Here is a 19,707-nt window from a genome sequence, read left to right as displayed (position 1 = left end):
AAAATGATAATAATGTGGGGGATGAGAGCATAGCTCCATTCAGATGGCCTTCAAGGAAAGCTAAGAGATCGAAAGCAAGGGTAAGAGAAACTGGTAATAACAACAGCCAGTCATTGCCATTTAACGTTATGGTATTAACATTGTGAGTACCAACAATATCCAGGCTCATTTTTAAGAATAATCTGTGGGGTGTCCTGACTGTCCAGAAAAAAACAGACCTTTTTGTAGGCTTAAGAACCTGTGTGCCTGTTAACACTTTAGTCTGAATCTTTTAGTACATTTGATCACTTTACTTGATTCCTTTGAAGTAACTGCTTCATAACCACTGCTGTATATGTTAAAGAGTTAACGTTTGCAGGGAACTTCTGTGTCATGCATGGGCTTTCATACTCTCAGCATTTTCTTTACTGAACATTTGGGAGCAGAGCAGCTCGTGCAGTTGCCAAGCTCCTAACTGTGTCCAGAATTTTGAGATTATTTTTCTTCCATTTTCCAGAATAATCTGTTGGGTAGCATTTTCCACTCCTGGTGGTTTTTATGCGGTGTATGCCCTTCAGGATAATACTCTGGAACCCCTCCATGGACTCATTTGGTAATTAAAGAATCTAGAAGAAAATGCTCACTGGGGAACGTGAGCATAATCTGTAAAAGTTAGAAATCAATATATATGAAGGAAGGGAATAATTTACAGTCTTAGGAAACAGTTTGGGCCACAGAAAGAAGAATCTGGTCTACGTACTAAGGAAAAGTTTTACCATGAATTATGGCATCTACTCTTTAGAGAACAAAGACTGAATAAATGATCCTGCAGGGATTTGTGGGCACCGTGGAAGCAGAAGCTGACTACTCCACCTGTCCGCGATGAGGCTGAGATGGCAGTACAGCCCGTCAAGAGAATTTCCATCCACCATCCCAGCCTCACACCCTTCTGTCAGTCGTTTCACCCATGGTGAATTAGGAATGGCAACAACACCTTTTAGGATTTCTAGTCCCCGTGCTGATCTCAGGATACTCCCTTTAGCCGCTCCACCCATCCAAAATTAAACCAGAGTGGCAGGATGATGACTCCTCAGGATTTTCAGTCTTCCCCTTTGACCCACCACCGTTCTGTCAAAGAGCCTCTTTTTTGCATATTTCTACCAAAGGATGGATTTACAGGCAGACAATAAGCTCCTTTGCCATTCACATCAGCAGTCCCCAGTGTGCTGTGCACAGCTTTAATGGTATGTACAGTCGTGGCAGGACAGCTGCCTGTTCTCTGTCGTTAGCATCATGGCTTCCATGGGTCTGGCTATGGAGTTTTGAATGGGCCCCACTCACGTGGGTTCATATCTCCTTATAACAGGAATTAGTAGAATAGAACTGTGATTGAAGTATCTTTCCTGATTTTTCTGTTAACTAATACGTTATAGGATACTTCTATAAGATAGCAGTCATCTATCTTTCTGGCTGTACTATAAATACAACTGCTATTAAAAATTAATAAAACTGAAGTAATTGTTCCGAAGACCACAATAAAATAACGATGCTACTGTTATCTCTGTCTTGGGTGTTGGTAATCTAAGTATGCGGAGGAGGTGGTGTGTGATAGCCACCGTTAGTCTAATGGTACTGCCACTATGGATTAGACTTGGCATATTGTTGCAACGTTGCACTAACTTGCCAGTACACATCTTCATCTTGCTTTTTTCCTACTTCAGAATATAAACTATTCCAAGGTTCTGTTTATTTGATAGTTAAAATTACATCCAATTCGCTCTTCTGATCTGTTTTTCTTTTAAAATGACTTCTGTAATCATGATGCATTTGATGTTGGATTACATGAAAAGTGTGATATTTTGTTTGTTTCACCGTGATTACCTCTTGATGGACCATCTCTGCCCTTCACAGCTTTCAGGGAAGTGTTGTGTTAAGCATGTAGCAATACATTATCACAGTTTATTTAACCTTATGCTGTATTCAGAATGATGGAAGAAATTTTAATGGTCTGACACATTGTGTTAAAAATAGCATCTCTGATCCTCCATTAAGGTGGGAGAAGATACCATTAAACCCGTGCCACAGTGATATAATTCATCAGCATGTCATGCTTCAGTGAAGAAAATGGAGGAAAACTTCTGTTTAATACCCTGGATGACCTCCATTATAGACCCTTTGAGGAATATGCTCATCTCCTTAATGTGGAAGGGTTGTAGAATGACCAGGAGTCCTGTAAAAACAAATATAGGAGTCATCCTACTGAATTTTACTGGAATTGTATTTTACCTTGTTAAGGAAGTTAACTCATGGGTCAATCTGCTTGTCTATTTAGGCATTTTCAGGAGGAGGCAACTCTGGTTGCTGCCATGACCATCTTTCATTATATGTGCTAGACCCTTGTTCTCCCTAATGACTATCAATCAGGACATTACTTAAATGTAGTGAGGAATATTTCTATATAAACCATGCAGACTTCATAGCATGGGGCTTCTCATCAACCCTTTGCAAACAAATCCAGAGGAGAAATGGTGTTGAGGACCATGGGGCAGAGGCTGTGTGTGAAGAGGACGAGACCTGGCTGTTAGGAGATAAATCCATGTCTTAATGGCACTGGTATCCTTTTTTTTTTTTTTTTTGGTAGACCTTTTAATTTCAGAGGATCTGGGATGTTTCACAAACATCATAAGCTACTTCTGCTGCCTAAGAAGCAGTCTAACCCAGATCAATTCCTCAGACATTGCCAAAAAAAAAAGTTAGTTTCCAGCGGGATAAGCTGCCGGATCACTGTGTAGCTGCATAAACAGTTATTCTGGCACAAGAGAGGGAATGGTGTGAAAATGAGGAATAAAAACAGCTAAGAATGAAGAAAGCACTGGTTTTGGGGTTTTTTTTCTTCATTTATTCATGCTAGCTTGAAGTATACATCCCACTACAGCCTTAGCAGCTTTTGATTATTTCTTTGGCATCTGCTGCATCTTGTATAGAAGAACAGACTGTTTACCTTCAGGAAGTTTTTTTCAGTAGTGCTGCTTTTGTTCCCTGTTTCTTTCCATTTTGAATTCAGTTAAAGTGAGGACCCTTAAAACTATCTATTATGGCTCTGACTTAAAAACAGTGAAAATATGGCCAGCATGCTAACTTTGGCCCTGGCTTTGGCTCTCAAACATTTGCATAGCTCTGCATTCATGTATTCTTCTGAAGTTAATGGAGATGTCTGTGTATGCAAAGCTAAATGCAGACAAGTAAGCGGAGGTGCAGAAGCGTTAGTTTTGTTTGGCAAATAACTTGGATTTTATTATGCATTTGGACTGGAAGTGATACCATGATACCCACTTTTGTTGAAACAACTGCACAGTGACTTGTACTGGTCCAGTCCTGGTGCCCTTCTCACCTCCCAGTTTGCTAACAGAAGTTTTGAAGCTGCCAGCAGGAGTGCGAAACAGCTGGCATGGGGAGATGGCACTGGAGAGAGGGAGAGAAAAGCAGCGGCTCGTGCTGATGTCTTGTGTCGGAACAGAGTGTGGATTTTATGAAAGTGTGGTGTACGCATATGTGTGTGTATATATGGATATATCTATGTGTACATATAAGCAGGTTCAGTAATTCTGACCGAATTCTACCAACTTAAATTCTGAGCGTGTTTCTGGCATAAAATTTTTGACAAATGCCCCTTAAACGTTTCTTGGGTCGGTTAATATTCTACAGATGTTTTCTCTTCCTGGAAACCTTGTATGTAAGAGGCAACTGCAGTATTTGTTTAAAGGTACTCTATATTATGCTCTCATTCATTGCTCTGAGTGGAAATTATTCTCTGGTGTATTCCCACATCTGAAGACCCGTGTGTGTTTTGCATTACGAGAACCATGTAGCTTTTTTTTCCTCTTTTGGAAGGAACTCGGGTATCCAACAGGCACCAAATTGTCTGTCTCTGTACAGTTACATTTCTGAGTATGACACAGGCCTTCCCTTTTAGGTTGGCTAATATTTAATTCTGTTGACTTCTTTATTTTGAAAAAATATTGGGCTTTTTATTTACACCTACACAGTATCAACCAAGGCAGGAGTTTGTTCCAGAGAAAATAGCGGGACACTCTATGTTCCTGCCTGAGAAAATCTTAAAACTGTCACCTTTTGCAGTTCATCTAGCCTGACATGAGCATTGGAAGAGCAACAGCCTCTGCAGTGTACAAAATCAGACCACGAAGGGAGTTGTAGATGAGTGATGCCCTTACAGATGAAAGCATGCTCACTGTGTTAGAAGAGGTTTCCCGCACCAAGTCCTGCAGGACTGCACCAGCTAAAACTTGACATCCTTTGGGTACACAAGTGCCAGTAAAGTGCAATTCAGCAGTCTTGGCTGGCAATGGCAAATCTCCTTATGGGTCCTTATGAAAGCAGAAATACAGTTATAACTGGATAGTTTATTGCTGTCAAAAGCTTGTAGAGGAGAAACACTCCTGGCTGCTTTTCTGCCGTCTGAAGCTTAGCACAGCTAGGGAGCTAACAGGACACCAGAGTCACTTATTTTGGTACTCAAAAGCCAATAAATCAACATAGTGGTATCACTTGTCACTTCTGCTTATTTTCACAAGCCTGCCTAATAGGTGTTTTACCTAGGCTGGACTTCAGCTGATAGCCATTTATTCACACCCCAGCCTTGGGTACTAATAAAGCAGACTGATTAGCCTAGTCCAGTAAATGAAAATAAGAAAGGCAGCACTGAAACCCAAACCTTCTCTTTGGATTGCCATCTAATCCAGAGCTGAAGATGTGTCTGTCCGCAGGATTTGGATCTGTCCAGTGTTACGTACGGGTCCACTGAAAGAAGAGCGTGGTGACGCTCGTGGGTATGGCTTGTGCCTGCTGGTGTGCTGACTGGCAGGAGAAAAGCAAAGGAGCTCTCTGTCCATCAGCAGGCATCCCTCGTGTCACGTGGCAGTAATCGGTGAGGAAGAAAGGCGACTGTGGTGCAAGCCTTGTGCGCGGATAGTTAAAATTTTAAAAAGATTGAGACTTCTTAGAGTAGTAAAAGGATGCAGGTGCCCTGTGATGTGGAACAGCACAGGAACATGAAGTTGAAGCTAACCCTGCAGAAAATTTAATGCAGCATAATATGTAGTTCAGTGCACCCCAGCAGGGATGTCTCTTAAAAAATGTACTTGCATTTGTAGCCCGAGTGCCAAAGCCACTCAACTTCACTGTGTTTTCATGCGTAACATCCGCAAGGGAAAGCAGCACTTAATGTATAAGAGACATAACCTACATTACTTATTAATTTATACAAGATCCGAGTCTTTCGTTGATGTGCTGCTGCTTCTTACATCGGAATCTTTCCTTTACAGAAATGCAGTGGAACAGTCCTTGAATAAAAGTAATCCAATACGTGAAAGTGCAGGGGAGGACAGAGATGAGGAGCTCTTCGCTGTTGTGCTCCACTACTGGAGTAACATTTGGAAAAGGAGGCAGCTGAGAAGGGAAGGGCAGAAACCACCTTACCAACACAAAGCTGTTACTTATTTGTTGACAGTAGTTAAAGTTGGTCAGCGTGGTCGGTATAAATGTCTTGGGGGAGACAGACAGTAGGGGTAAGAAGGGCTGGAGCCATTGCCACCACCACCCCCCACTGGCTTCATAGGGAAGAGACACAATCAACAAAGTAAATATATTGAGTAAAAGCATACCTGTGGAAAACAAGTTAGACCAGTAGACGGGTGGTTTTGCTGTTACTGTGCTTTTGCTTTGCAGGAAGATGGGAGAGACACACTATTACACTTTCTCCTTGAGATGCAAGCAAGGAAGGTACTTCAGTGGAGGCTGCAGAAATCCAGGTTGTTTTTCAGTCAGATGGGTGGTAGGAAACAAGGTGCATCCTTTGTGGGCTAATTCATTCGAGAAACTGCCTTTTGGCAGAGTTAATGGGAAAAAAAATGAGACCCTGAAATGGCAGTGCTGCTGCTGGTTTCCACAGATGCTTTTCATTGCCATTGCAGAGTGTACTGGGTTCGTTCCTCGGCTGTGCTTCCATCTCTGACAGTATCAGTAATTGTGCTGAATTAACACCAAAAATAGATCTACAGAAGCTTTCACAGATACCTCCACTACATTTCGTATAGGCCACACTATGAAAAATAAATGATTGTTGTAAACTGTTTTGTGATGGCTTACTTTTGTGCTGGGACAGTATCTTGTAAGTATCGTAAAGTTTTTTTACAAATACTGTATTTAATTGAGAGCATTTTAGACAGACACAGGATTTTCCATGATGTTATGAAAGAGGGCGTTTCCTACACTTTGTCCAGTGCTTTTCCTTTTCCTGAAGAAGTAGCTGGAGTTGTCTCTTCCTCGGAGGATTTATTTTATCCTGTACCTCCTTGTGCTTAACATATCTGCAGAAAACTGTGACCTAAATGGAAATACTAATGACTCTGTTCCAGTAGAGGAAAATCATCTTAAAGTGCAGCTATTAAATAAAGATCACTGAGGAAAAGGAAATGGGTCCCTCACTTTTATTTTTAAATTGATTAACTATTAGTACATCTTACCATTTTGGACACTAAAATGGATTTCAGGGTTTTCAGAAAGCTTCCTTTGTAAAGCAAGAAAAGGAAGTATTGTGAAATCCTTGGCATGTTAAAAGAGTTTTCTGGTTTATTATTTACAATTCTTTTCAGCGGGAGCTGAGCATTGGCCTCGGTGGTATCCTTCACTGCACAGGATCTGCAGGAATGATAAGCTTGTCTCCATGAGTTTGCAACCTTACCTCAGAAGTAATGTATATTGTGTGTCAGGCAGTATTAAGTAACGACCCGGAACTCTGTTTGCTTGAATGGAGAAGCAGTAAAGTGTTAGTGAACTTCATTGAGTGTGTTCTGGGGCTGGTATGCTCTTTATGGAAACGGGTTCTTCACGCTCCCGTGTTTCACAGCGGGCGCCTGACAATGCCTTGGTGCACAGGTGGATGTGGTACAGCGGCCACACTATTTCATCCTCTGCTGTGTCCCTTCTTCTTATTGTGGTGTCCCTGTTTCTTTCACTGCTACATTCAGACATGATGGGGTTCATTTTCTTATGTTTCTTGCTTAGGTAAACGAGGGCATGGAAATATCTCCTTGAGGAGAACAAGTGGAACTTCTGAAAAAGTGGGGCTTAATAGGGAAAGAAGTGCATATTGGATAAGATTACTGTTAAAACGTTAACTTCCTTCTTTTTAATACTGAAATCTTTGGAGAGCACACAACTTTTCTGGCTGTGTCTGCTCTGTGTGTGTACGCACGCTGCCTTAGGAGATGCCCACAGAGCTGCATTATGCTCCATTGTTGTCACGTACATCTTCCCAATTCCTCTCTCTTCCCTTTCTCTCCCTGCCTCCACATAGAAATGGAAAACCTTGTGTAAAACTGTCATGCAAAAAAAAAATTTTAAAAAGTCTTGCTGTAATGTTAGCACTGAAGGTATTACTTCAAATAATAACCACATCCTCTGTGGGTTTAATTACTGTTTTATGGTAGCTATATTATTCTTATTTAATTAGTTTCATATAAAAGTCCTCAGGAAAATATTATTAGTGATTTTTTTCAAAGATATATGTGGCTAGAAAGAGCTGTAATTTTCTGTCTTCGTCTTTATTAGTTTTACTATCTTGTTCATCATTATGACATTTTGATAATATCCAGGCTAACTGTAGTAGTTCCCCCTGAATGTGGAAAAGATAAAAATACATGCAGTAAGGATTTCATCACAGTTGGAGATTTTTATTTAAAGCTTTAAATAAGGAAGTCGCCTTTCTTTTCTTGCATTCTTTTCCTGCATTTCTGCTCTTTACTTTCACGTACTTTTTTTAAAGAACTCTGTTTTGTGGAGCAATTAAGACATAGTACTAATGTCCAAAATCCATCTTGATGTTATCAAAGTGGATTTTGCCGTCCTTCTTTTAGTACTTTGATGGTAACATCAGGCAACATAATATGCTGTTACCCCAGTGTCTTTCTTGCAGTTTCTAATTTTATACAGTTTTAGTTTGATATATAATCTGATGTCCTTAAATTGTATGGCCATGGAGATAGGTCTGAACATGGCTGTAAAGGTTATTAGTCTTTAGCTTGCTTTCCAGCAAACCCCTGCACACCGCTATCAACACGGCAGCCTGCACCTGGGAAACACCATGAGCAGGCCAGGGCTTCGGAGGCTTCCTGTGAGCAGACAGAAATGGTCATGAATTAGTATTAGAATAGAAAACAAGCAACTCTAAAAGCCTGTGCTATTTAGACACTACCTGGATTGAGCAGCATCCAAGCTGAGATCTGGCTTTAGACAATTCCAGCTACATCTTTTGGAGCATCAAGTTCTGTATATTTAATTTTCTGGTGTTTAATGGGCTGAGAGAAGTATTGGCAGTTACCATAATGCATCTAGTCAGCTGGTACAGTTCTGCTGAAAACCATACTAGTAGGAAAAACTGTGGTGGGAAATCTGTTGTACTAGATTGTTATTTCTCTGTTGAGTGATAGAATGCTTTTGTTTGACAAAAAGTACTCTTAAGGAGAACCTAAGGTATAAGCCATAGTAGATCATATTAAGCTCTTGATAGTTTACTCTCTATAAAAACAGTTTAGTCCTAGTTTCTTCTCCATACTCCCAATTAGATATTGTAGTCTATGTACCTAAATTACCCTGTTACTGAAATTAGGAGACGTTTAAAATGTTCTTCATTGTCAGGCAGCAGGCCCAGCCAGGTGAGTAGCACTTATGACTGCTTCAGGTTATAAACCGATTTGTCTGGTTTATTTTTGGCACCTCAGTGGTTCAAGTTAAAAGATACTCTCTCCTCTTACATAAAACTGTTAGCCTCTGAACTTTTCATTCAAGTAAATACATTTTTTTATTTTTTATCACAGGGTCAAACAACCCTGAGAGTTATAAAATTTAATATATAACAAATCCTGGTGTTGCTAGGCATTACTTTAGGTATTCTTTCTGCCGTCTTTATGCCGGTAGCTAATGTCTCACTATGGAAATGTTTTTGATTATATTTTTTCACTTATTATGCAGTTTGGGATTTTTTTGTGTTAAATCAGTATTAATCCATGGGGTTTTTTTCTCTCCCTTATTTTTAGGTCATTGGAATATTGGATGTGTTCACACCAGATGAAACACTGGAGAAGTTTAATGACTTGTAAGTTCTGAGTTGTGTGTGTTTGGGAGCAGGGCATCATTGCTTCTGCGGGAGGAAGGGTTGTTGCTTTTTTAAATGGAGAATTCCAAAATCGTTGCTTCATGGATTTTTTCTGAATTTCATGTTAATATAACTCTTATGTGCAACTTCAAAATTGGTAGGCTGAGGTTTTCAGATTGTCATTAGAACCAGTTACCTGTCTTACAAGGTGTGTACTTCTTTCAGCCCTCAGTAAATGGCAGTTTGGTGGATTCCCTAATCCACCTTTCAAGTACTGATTCCTTACCCTAAGGCCCAGGTTGCCCAAGGGATAGGACAATTCTTAACCCGAACAAGTATGCTGAAAATGATGGCTGCTACATGACACATCTCCAGCGTGATCCGACCTAATTCAAGGATTAATTCAAAACTGCTGATGCTGCTGAATTTTTTAGTGGTTACCTGCGCTGTGGTTTGTTGTACTCCATGACTGGTTTCCCAGTCCAGAGGTCCAAACAGCATGTGATACAGATTGTTTCTAGCACCAGGCATGTACATCTCCCTGACCTTTTGGCGGCATCTCAGGCACAAGATACTTGGCATGTCTGTTTTTTTGCTTGTGGATCCTGCTGCAATTGTTGTGAATTAGAGTCACTAGAGAAACAGTGGTCAGAAGTCCTGCTGGGCTTAATGTAGGTTTCATGTTGCATTTGTAGAACTGTTATGGATTTCGTCTAATATAAGTATGTTTCAAAAACAAACTTGCATATTTATATGTTAACAAAGAAAGCTATCTGACAGGAAAATGTAGAAAATGAAGTACAGAAAATATGGACCGTGTGTTCATACTGATCATTTGGGCCAAAATGATCATTGAGCCAAAAAGGCAAATGATGTTGTCCATATTGCCTATTGTGCTAGCATTTTATATAGCATATGTAACAAAATGCACATTTATATGATTAGTATTCAAGCACCGTGTTTTAAATGGGACCCTAAAGTCATCCTTCAAGTTTTGGAGGTGCAAGTCAAGTAGGAGGGACATTTTTATAACTGAAACGGCATCAGGTGGACCTGCGGCAAAATTTGCTTTCAAGACTTTGGGCAAGCTGTTAGACATGAGCAGAGGTAGATGTGTGTACATTTAAAACAAAAGTGGAGAAACTGCTTTTGTGAATTAAAGGTCAAGTGGGTCATTTGAGGGAGACTTTCTTTTTGCTGACTAGTCATGAGACATTATCTGTGGCCTATTGTATAAAGATCATATTCAAGGGGATTTGTGGCTAGAAGCAGCAGAAGCAAGATGGGTGGTTTCACCAAAGCCAGTCTCTGAAGTTGGTATTAGCTAAGAAACCCAAGCTCTCAGTCAACTTCTAGTCCTAGCATGCTCCTGCTCTACCTGCCACTCTGCTCTCCTGCTCCTTTACTCTACCAGTCAATGTAACAAAGATTTAAGAGAACGTCCCATTTCCTTTATGAAACAATATTCAACGTCCTTTCCCTGCTCATACTTGTGTTGAACTTCCTTCAGTTTTAGAAGTTCAGCTGATTGAAATGGTGTACAAAATCAGAAATGCATAAATCTTTACCAATTTAAGTCCCACTCTACCAGCTGCTTTTTACCCCCTTCATCTCTATTCCTTGCATTGTCTGTGCCTATATCATACACAGTGTGCCAGAATGGGTTGCTGCTCCTCATTTTGTAAGAATTTCAGGTTTTAACTGGAACTTGCAAAGAACTTAAATGCATTAGGCATCAAGTTCTCACTGAAGTGAATTATTAGTCGGGTGCCTAACCTCCTCAGCTTATTTGAAGATTCCAGCTGCGGATTGTAAATACATTTTTAGTAATAAAAATAAGTTTGCGAAGTTTTAAGTAGTAGACAAAGTGTTAAAAGTGAGCCCGTAGTGTTTGATCCCATTGTTGTCCTGTTCCAATGTGTTGCTCATAAATGATTACTAAAGTTTAGATTTTCAAACTCAGATAGGAGTGGGTTTTCCCTCTCTTACATTTTATTTGTTTCTCCACCCACCTAGACCTCTCTCTCTTTGACTGTAGGAGATTTGAAGTCATCAATTTGTAAACTTAGCAAATTGTGCATATGTAAAAATACAGTCTTATTTGTCCTTCTCATCCTGTTCTTTATAGTGCTTAAAGGTTATATACTGTTTTGAACTTCGTCTATTCACATAAATCACTATCCATCCAGAGCCTTGGGATTTGTACAGGTGATGGCAGGCAAGCAAAATCCTAATGAATGCTTGAAGGTCACTACCAGTAATAAAAGATGTGTAGATATTTCTCTATTTCTCTTACCCCATGTCTTTCTACCTCTGTTTTTTCTAGAACAGTCACTAAAGGCTTTTTATGGCTCATTCCAAATATTCATGTCCTCTGGGAAAATGTATTTAATAAGTCTGAGTGGGGGGAGAACTTAATATGCTTTCAACAGTCAGGAACATCAACAAAGAAGTTAAACTCCAATTTCTAAGTCACTTAGTCTCTTGATGGGAAACATTTTGTGTGTTATACTGGGGGAGAGATAAGAAATGTCATTGTCTTCTCCGTATTTGCTCTGTCCTTATATAGTTACAGAATTAAATTGCTCATCTTCTGTATCCAATGGATAGCGAATTTGTCTGTGAATGCTGGGACTGGGAGACTGAGTCCTGATCCCCAAAGTTGTGGGGAAAAAATGTTTGGTACCTAGGAAATGTTGAAAATATTACCTGTAACTCCTAGTGACTAAACCAGTGTCCCATCTCCATTACGACTTTCTATTCAATTTCTATTTTGTTTATATTTATAATTCTAATAGAATAAATTAAGTTTTCACAGGTTTAATAAGGTTTAATAATAGAAATCAGCAGAATTATAATTTGCATATTTTAACCAGAGGAAACCCATTTAAGTCTAAAGAATAAAATTTGTAGCTATGAAACAATGATCACATCTAATTCTTCCCTTCATGAAAATGCATCTGCTCATCTTTGTAAGAAGAGGAAAACTGATGACTTTATCCTCAGGTGCCAGATGTGACTGGCTCTGTCTGTGTTCAGACCTGAATTTAAGGATAGACTCTGAAGGATGAGTTTACTACAAGCAATGTGAAGAACGGTTTTGGATCTTAAGTGAAGATTAGCCTTGAAATGCCAGCTTGGCATTCTCAAGCTTTCTGTTGCTTGTGTCCCTTACCAGTACTAAGTACCAAAGATCACAGTTTATGATCCCAGCTGAAAATTAATGGAAGTTATTGTTGCATCCTAATTTGATCAACTCTATTTCTGTTGCCCCTGACCTTGTCTATTTGAATGAACCACCTAGGCAGTTTGGTTCCTGCTAGTTCAATGCTAGATCATGATTGTGAGATACATAGCATTGCGTGAATGTCTTCATTCTCTGTGTAGGTGTCTTCGAAATATCACATGGCTCTTGGTTAGGTTCTTTGTAACTAGTTCAGAATCTACACTCTTCTGATAAGTAGCAACTTTCCATAATCAATGCCAGGGTTGGGCAATACCTCTTTATGACAATAAAAGTATATAAAACCAGAGAAACTTGGAGGGCAGCAGGGTGATGATGGAACTGTTTGGTAAATGGAATGATCTATAATTTAATATTGTCGCTGAACTATAACATACAATTATGTTTCAATTTATTTGACAAATTAAAGTTATTCCGTCCCTCTTTCTTTCCTTTTTTAAAGCTACCTTGTCATGCCATTTATGGGAACAGACTTGAGTAAGATAATGAAGCATGAGAAACTAACTGAAGACCGAATCCAGTTCCTGGTATACCAGATGTTGAAAGGCTTAAAGGTTTGCCACTTTTACTATTATTTTGATTCCACAATCTTTTTTCCTAGTAAACCTTTATGGAGAGCTATAAATACTTATCATTTGATAGCAGGATAAAATTTATCCCGCCTTGGATAGTAAAAGTAATGACATTCTGCATAGCAATTGTTTTGTGATGATAAATGTTATCTGGGGTTTTTTTGTATGATGGTTTTGTCTGTGCCTTTTTTCAAACAAAAAGAAAAAATAGTCATTCAAGATCTGTATAGTACATTGACCCAGATGACCTTGGTTTCCTTATTTGAGTACACCAGAACATCCCTGCTGTGATTTTTACTTGCCTTCTTCCCCAATAGTTGATTGTGGTGCTGTTTTGCCACACCTTTTACTGTGGCTAGTTGGAGAGCATGGAGACTGAGAATGAAACCACTGTTGAGTTCAGAGGCAGGACTCCTGTTGACCTGAGCCCTCAGCTATGTCATCAGCTTCAAATTTCTCTAACTTGAAAATTTTTCCATGGCTTACCAATACTGGTCTTGGTAATGACTTGGTAAGGACTATTGCTAAGGCACTCTGCACACAACCTGCTCTAACTATATATTTCTGTGCTCTTCTGAAGAGCATGTGTGTGTGGTGTGGGTGTGGGCGGGGGTCTGTGTGGGTGTGTTATTTTTGTGGTTTAACCCCAGCTGGCAACTAAGCCCCACACAGCCACTTGCTCACTCCCCCCCGGTGGGATGGGGGAGAGAATCAGAAGGGTAATAGTGAGAAAACTCGTGGCCTGAGATAAAGACAGTTTAATAGGTAAAGCAAAAGCCACACATGCAAGCAAAGCAAAGCAAGGAATTCATTCACTCCTTCCCATGGGCAGGCAGGTGTTCAGCCATCTCCAGGAAAGCAGGGCTCCATCATGCGTACGGTTACTTGGGAAGACAAACGCCATCACTCTGAACGTCCCCCCCTTCCTTCTTCTTCCCCAGCTTTATATACTGAGCATGATGCCATATGGTATGGAATGTCCCTTTGGTCAGTTGGGGTCAGCTGTCCCAGCCGTGTCCCCTCCCATCTTGTTGTGCACCCCCAGCCTACTCACTGGTGGGGTGGGGTGAGAAGCAGAAAAGGCCTTGACTCTGTGTAAGCACTGCTCAGCAATAACTAAAACATCCCTGTATTATCAACACTGTTTCCAGCACAAATCCAAAACATAGCCCCATACTAGCTGCTCTGAAGAAAATTAACTCTATCCCAGCCAAAGCCAGCACAGTTATATACATCCATATGTGATTGGGGGTGGGTGGGTGTGTGTATTTATACCATAGCTATATGTATGGTACATATATAGGTATGGTATACACATGCAGGTGAGATATATATGTACCATAGATATCTATCAACCTATAGGTGTGGTATTTTGGGGTGAAAGTCTGACCCTGAGAGGGACTCTGAGCCCCATTGACTTCTAGTGCTCACACTTGTTTTGGGAAGTGTTCAAGGACCACAGCGAGTGCTAGTTTGGTCCCTGTGTGTTAAAAGTCCAGTTCTGCAAAGTACTAAAGCTCATTGCAAAATTTAAATAGGTAAGTCATTGGGATTCTTTCTGTATTGAAATACCTTTCTGAGCCAGATGCCTGAATGTTTTCTGTGAAACTGAAAAGTATGTGTCCTTTGCGTAACTTGCATGTAAAGTTAAATAGTCTCTGAAGTCTCCGAGTCTGGGACAGCTTTGATAAAGAGGAAGGTCTGTGGATTTTTAGTGACAAATCTGAGTGGGAGGTGGCTGAGAGGAGCACAGGTAAATCACTTACAAGCCCAAACTAATAGGCACCTGAGTTAAACAGCAGTGAAAGATGTTAGAAGGGAGTCCACTGAAAGAAAATAACTTTTTAATGCCTTTTAACAGACTCACTGAGATTGGAAGGGATCTCTGGAGACTGTGTAGTCCAACCACAAAGCAGGGTCAAACTGAGCAGGCTGCTCAGGAGCTTGTGCAGTTGGGTTTTGAGTATCTCCAAGGATGGAGACTCCACAGCCTCTCTGGGCAACCTGTTCCAGGGTTCAATCTCCCTTACAATGAAATAAGTTTTTCTTATGTTTAAATGGAAATTCCCGTGTTTCAGTTTTTGCCCATTGCCTCTTGTCCTTTCACTGGACACTACTTAGAAGTATCTGGTTCTGTCTTCTTTACTGCCTCCATCAAGTATTTATCCACGTTGATAAGATGCACCATGAGCATTTTCCCAGCTAAACAGTCCCGGCTGTCTCAGTTTCTCCTCTTGTATCAGATGATACAGTGCCATATCACCTTCATGGAGCTTCACTTGATTTGCTTCAGTGTCTCTAACTGGGAAGCCCAGCAGTGGACACAGCACTCCAAGTGTGTCTCACCAGAGCTGAGAAGAGGGGAAGGATCACCTCCCTCAAGTTGCTGGCAATCCTCTGCCTAATGCAGGTGACTCTTGGTCGGCTTTGCTGCAAGGGAACATTGCTCACATTCAACTTGTCCATCAGGACCTCCAGGTCCTTTTCTGCCAAGCTGGTCAACCCCTAGCCTGTACTGGTGCATGGGATTATTCCTTCCCAGGTGCAGGATTTCGTTGAACTTTGGTGGGTTCCTGTCAGCCCATTTCTCCAGCCTGTGGAGGTCTCGCTAAATGGCAGCACAACCACCTGGTGTATAAACATTCCTCTCAGTTTTGTATCATTTGCTGGCTTGCTGAGGGTGCACTCTGTCCCATCATCCAGGTCAGTAATGAAGATGTTAAACAGGACTGGCCTCAGTACTGACCCTAGGCGGGACACTGCTAGTGATGGGCCTCCAGCTGGATTTCCTGCCACTGATCACAACCTTTTGATCGAGGCAGTTCAGCCAACTGGCTCAGTCAACTTTGATCCAGGCAGTTCAGTCTACCTCACTGTCCATTAATCTAACTCGTATTTCCTCTGACTATGAGGGTGTTATGGGAGAGAGTTTCAAAAGCCTTGCTAGAATCAAGGTAAACAACATCGACTGCCCTCCCATCATCCACCAAGCCAGTCATCTTATCATAGAAGGCTAACAGGTTAATCAGGCATGATTTTCCCCTTTGTAAACCCATGTCGAGTACTGTCAGTCACCTGCTTGTCCTTGTTATGTTTGGAAATGGTTTCCAGAATTATTTGCTATTATCTTCCCAGGGAGTGAGGTGTGGCTGACTGGCCTTTAGTTCCTTGATCCTCTTCCTCCTTGCCCTTTTTGAAGATGCAAACAATATTTGCTTTCTTCCCATCATAAGGAACATCTCCTGATCACCCTGACCTTTCACATATTATTGAGTGGCTTCACAATTACTTTGGTCAACTTCCCTTAGCATTTATAAGTGCATCCCATCAGGATCCAGGGACTTGTGTTTATCAGGTTTGTTTAAATGTTCCCTAATCTGATCCTCCTCCATCGAGGGTAAGTCTTCCTTGCTCCAGACTTTCCCAGTGGTCTCAAGGACCTATCATTTGGCAAATATTACCGGTAAAGATGGAGGGAAAGAAGGCATTGAGTACCTTGGCCTTTACCATGCCCCTTGTTGCCTGATGCTCTGCCCCATTCAGCAGTGGACCTGCATTTTCCCTAGTTTTCCTTTTGCTCTTGATGTGCATGTAGAAGCCCTTCTTGTTGCCCTTCATGTCCCTTACCAGGTTCAGCACCAGATGGGCTTCGCCTTCCCTAACTCTATCTCTGCACACTTGGACAGTGTCCCCACATTCCTGCTGGGTGACCTGACTCTGCTTCCACCTCCCGTACGCTTCCTTTTTATGTTTCAGTTTCCCTAGGAGCTCTTCATTCATCATGCAGGCCTCCTGCCACCTTGGGATTTTGGGATTTTGTCTTCTAGTGCCTGTTTTTGTAATGTGCCAGCATTTTACACTGTGAAATCATGAAAGGATTCATAAAGGCTAGAAGGGACCATTTAGATTTGTCTAGTTTGTGTAGGAAAGCTTCATCTTGTAGCTCTTCCAGTAAGTCATGACTTAGCTGGTGCATGGTGCCTGGGGAAGAAGAATAATTCCAATGTAAAATTTTCCTATACTTGAACAAAAAGTATAACCAGACTCCATCCTTAAGTTAGTTGTTGGGCTTCTTCATGATTCGCAATTTTTTTTGCAGACAATAACCCTGACTGTTAATCCCCCACTCTTTCTCCGAATTAATGTTTATATTTGCAGACGACATCAAGTTGGGCAGGAGTGTTGATCTGCTTGAGGGTAGGAAGGCTCTTCAGAGGGATCTGGACAGGCTGGATCGATGGGCTGGGGCCAATTGTATGAGGTTCAACAAGGCTAAGTGCAAGGTCCTGCACTTGGGCCACAACAACCCCATGCAACGCTACAGGCTTGGGGAAGAGTGGCCAGAAAGTGCCCGGTGGAAAAGGATCTGGTAGTGTTGGTCAATAGCCGCCTGAATATGAGCCAGCAGTGTGCCCAGGTGGCCAAGAAGGCCAATAGCATCCTGGCTTGTATCAGGAATAGTGAGGCCAGCAGGAGTAGGGAAGTGATCATGCCCCTGTACTCGGCACTGGTGAGGCCGCACCTCGAATCCTGTGTTCAGTTTTGGGCTCCTCACTACAAGAAAGACATTGAGGTGCTGGAGTGTGTCCAGAGAAGGGCAATGAAGCTGGTGAAGGGTCTAGAGCACAAGTCTTATGAGGAGCGGCTGAAGGAACTGGAGTTGTTTAGCCTGGAGAAAAGGAGGCTGAGGGGAGACCTTATTGCTCTCTACAGCTACCTGAAAGGAGGTTGTAGAGAGGTGGGGGTCGGTCTCTTCTCCCAAGTAACAAGTGATAGGACAAGAGGAAACATCCTCAAGTTGAGCCAGGGGAGGTTTAGATTGGATATTAGGAAAGATTTCTTCACTGAAAGGGTTGTCAAGCACTGGAACAGGCTGCCCAGGGAAGTGGTTGAGTCACCATCCCTGGAGGTATTTAAAAGACGTTTGGATGAGGTGCTTAGGGACATGGTTTAGTGGTGGACTTGGCAGTGCTAGGTTAACGGTTGGACTTGATGATCTTAAACGTCTTTTCCAACCTAAATGATTCTATGATTCTATTCATTTCTCTCTTATCTCTTGAATCTTACACTTCTCTGGACTGCAGAGCCAACAGCTATAGCAAAACAACATACCTTTGAATTTTACTGACTGTCACAAAGATGATTCTAAATGTATTAGCTGTCATATACTTTGTATGTTTTTCTTCCTCATCTTTCTGCTAAGTAGTGTTTGTTATTGCAACTGGTTTTTTCCCCTATTTGTCTTTTAAAAAATGGACTATGATTATTAAAGTTCATATCTTACAATACAAAAAGAAGATACTCTTTAAGCTCCGTGTCCATCTATAACCTATATTAATGTGATATGAAAATGTTTCTCAGTCTAGATTGGTACTACAGTTCTTAAATTACAGTGTTTGCTTTTTGGATGTACACAACTGTTGATCATAAAAAGACTATTAGTTCTTTATTATTTTTTTCTTTTGGTGACACAGTTCCAAGAGAAGAAAAACCATGACCTAGCTCTGCAGGCTTCAGCCAGGCTCCCCTGCAGCGATGGCCGTTTAATTCCCTTTGCTGCTCTGGAGATGCACGCTGTAACAAGGCCGTGGAATGGCGCTGTCTGGAATTGAATGTTGTTCCTTGGCTGCTGTTTGCACTGTGCAATTTTGGTTTTACGGTCCTGTGCCTGCAACATATAACATATGGGCAGGCTTTCCTCTGCGCTCATATGGAGATAAGTGGAGTCAGTGTGCTGGAAGGTGTGTTGCATAGGGATGTGCTTGTGCAGTGGAAATACAGAACTGGTTTTGATACAGGAAGGTCTGGCACTTCCATCAGGATGCTGATTCTTCCAGATCTATATTTGCATTGCCAAACACTGTTAAAAATAAATAATATCGCAGGACAGCATGCTGTTCCTGGGCAAGAACATCAGGAACAGCGTACCCAAGATTCCTTTGTCTCTCAGTACTTAACAGAAACAGAAGGGCAAATAAATTGTTTTACTCCCATCACAAAACTTAGTAAATATACTTCGTTGTTGAGTCCTGCATTATTAATTTCTCTTTGACCCTACCTCGGATTTTGTGTTCTTCATTTAGTAGGTTTTCACTCACACAGCCTTTTACATATGCTAAGTAATTATCCTTCTTATTCTACAGTTGTGCATTTAAAGGCTGTAATTCCCATTTTACAAATGCAGAAACTAAAGCCAGGTTTGGGGAAATTGGCTTTATTTAAACTAGAGGGAATTCACCTCTGATCTGGTCTTTGAATGTGGAGTTATGATTTCAGTTTTGTAGTTCCCTAATTACGAAGCCATGTCCTAATGTTCTCTCAAGGACCATGTAAGTGGAGTGGTCTGTTTAGTTGCAGGTAACTGCCTGGGAAGCAGGTTTCCAGAAGAGGAATTCTATTCAAAAGAGATGAAAAACATAATTTGGGCTAATTTTATAAGCAAGCGATATATGAACTGTAGAAAATTAGCTTCAGTTGAGTGTAGTGGAAAGGATGAACAACGAATTTAATTTCAGTGAAAAGGCTTAGAAACATCTTCTTGTCCTAGTGGCCTAGATTATCTCACAGAAGCCAACAGAGCGGAGTTTGTGGGCCCCAAAGGTTGACACTAAAGTCTGTTGGATCAGTAAATGTGGAAGGCAAGCGGAGCAACTGTGCATGGTTGACATACATCTGAAGAAAACAGAACAGGAATTAAAGAGGATGTATTGGGTTTGTTGGCAAGGTTTGGTAGTGGAGAG

The 19,707-nt window shown here is 41.1% G+C and overlaps 1 protein-coding gene across 4 annotated transcripts in view; it reads left to right on the top strand.

Moving 5' to 3' along the window:
• MAPK12 (mitogen-activated protein kinase 12) overlaps nucleotides 1-19,707 on the top strand; it is a 44,135-nt gene that overhangs the window by 2,121 nt on the left and 22,307 nt on the right. For all 4 annotated transcript variants that reach the window (XR_012042363.1, XM_072860738.1, XM_072860728.1 and 1 more), the window contains exons 3-4: nucleotides 9,093-9,151; nucleotides 12,838-12,949. Coding sequence is in view for 3 of the 4 variants with exons in the window: in XM_072860738.1 (XP_072716839.1) it covers nucleotides 9,093-9,151; nucleotides 12,838-12,949 (171 nt within the window). In the remaining variant the exon portion in view is untranslated. The remainder of the gene's footprint in view (nucleotides 1-9,092; nucleotides 9,152-12,837; nucleotides 12,950-19,707) is intronic.

Source organism: Ciconia boyciana, chromosome 1, assembly GCF_034638445.1.
Source record: "Ciconia boyciana chromosome 1, ASM3463844v1, whole genome shotgun sequence".
Taxonomy (NCBI): Eukaryota; Metazoa; Chordata; class Aves; order Ciconiiformes; family Ciconiidae; genus Ciconia; species Ciconia boyciana.
Note: the sequence above shows the minus strand (reverse complement) of the source record. Positions and strands in the feature narration are given on the sequence as shown.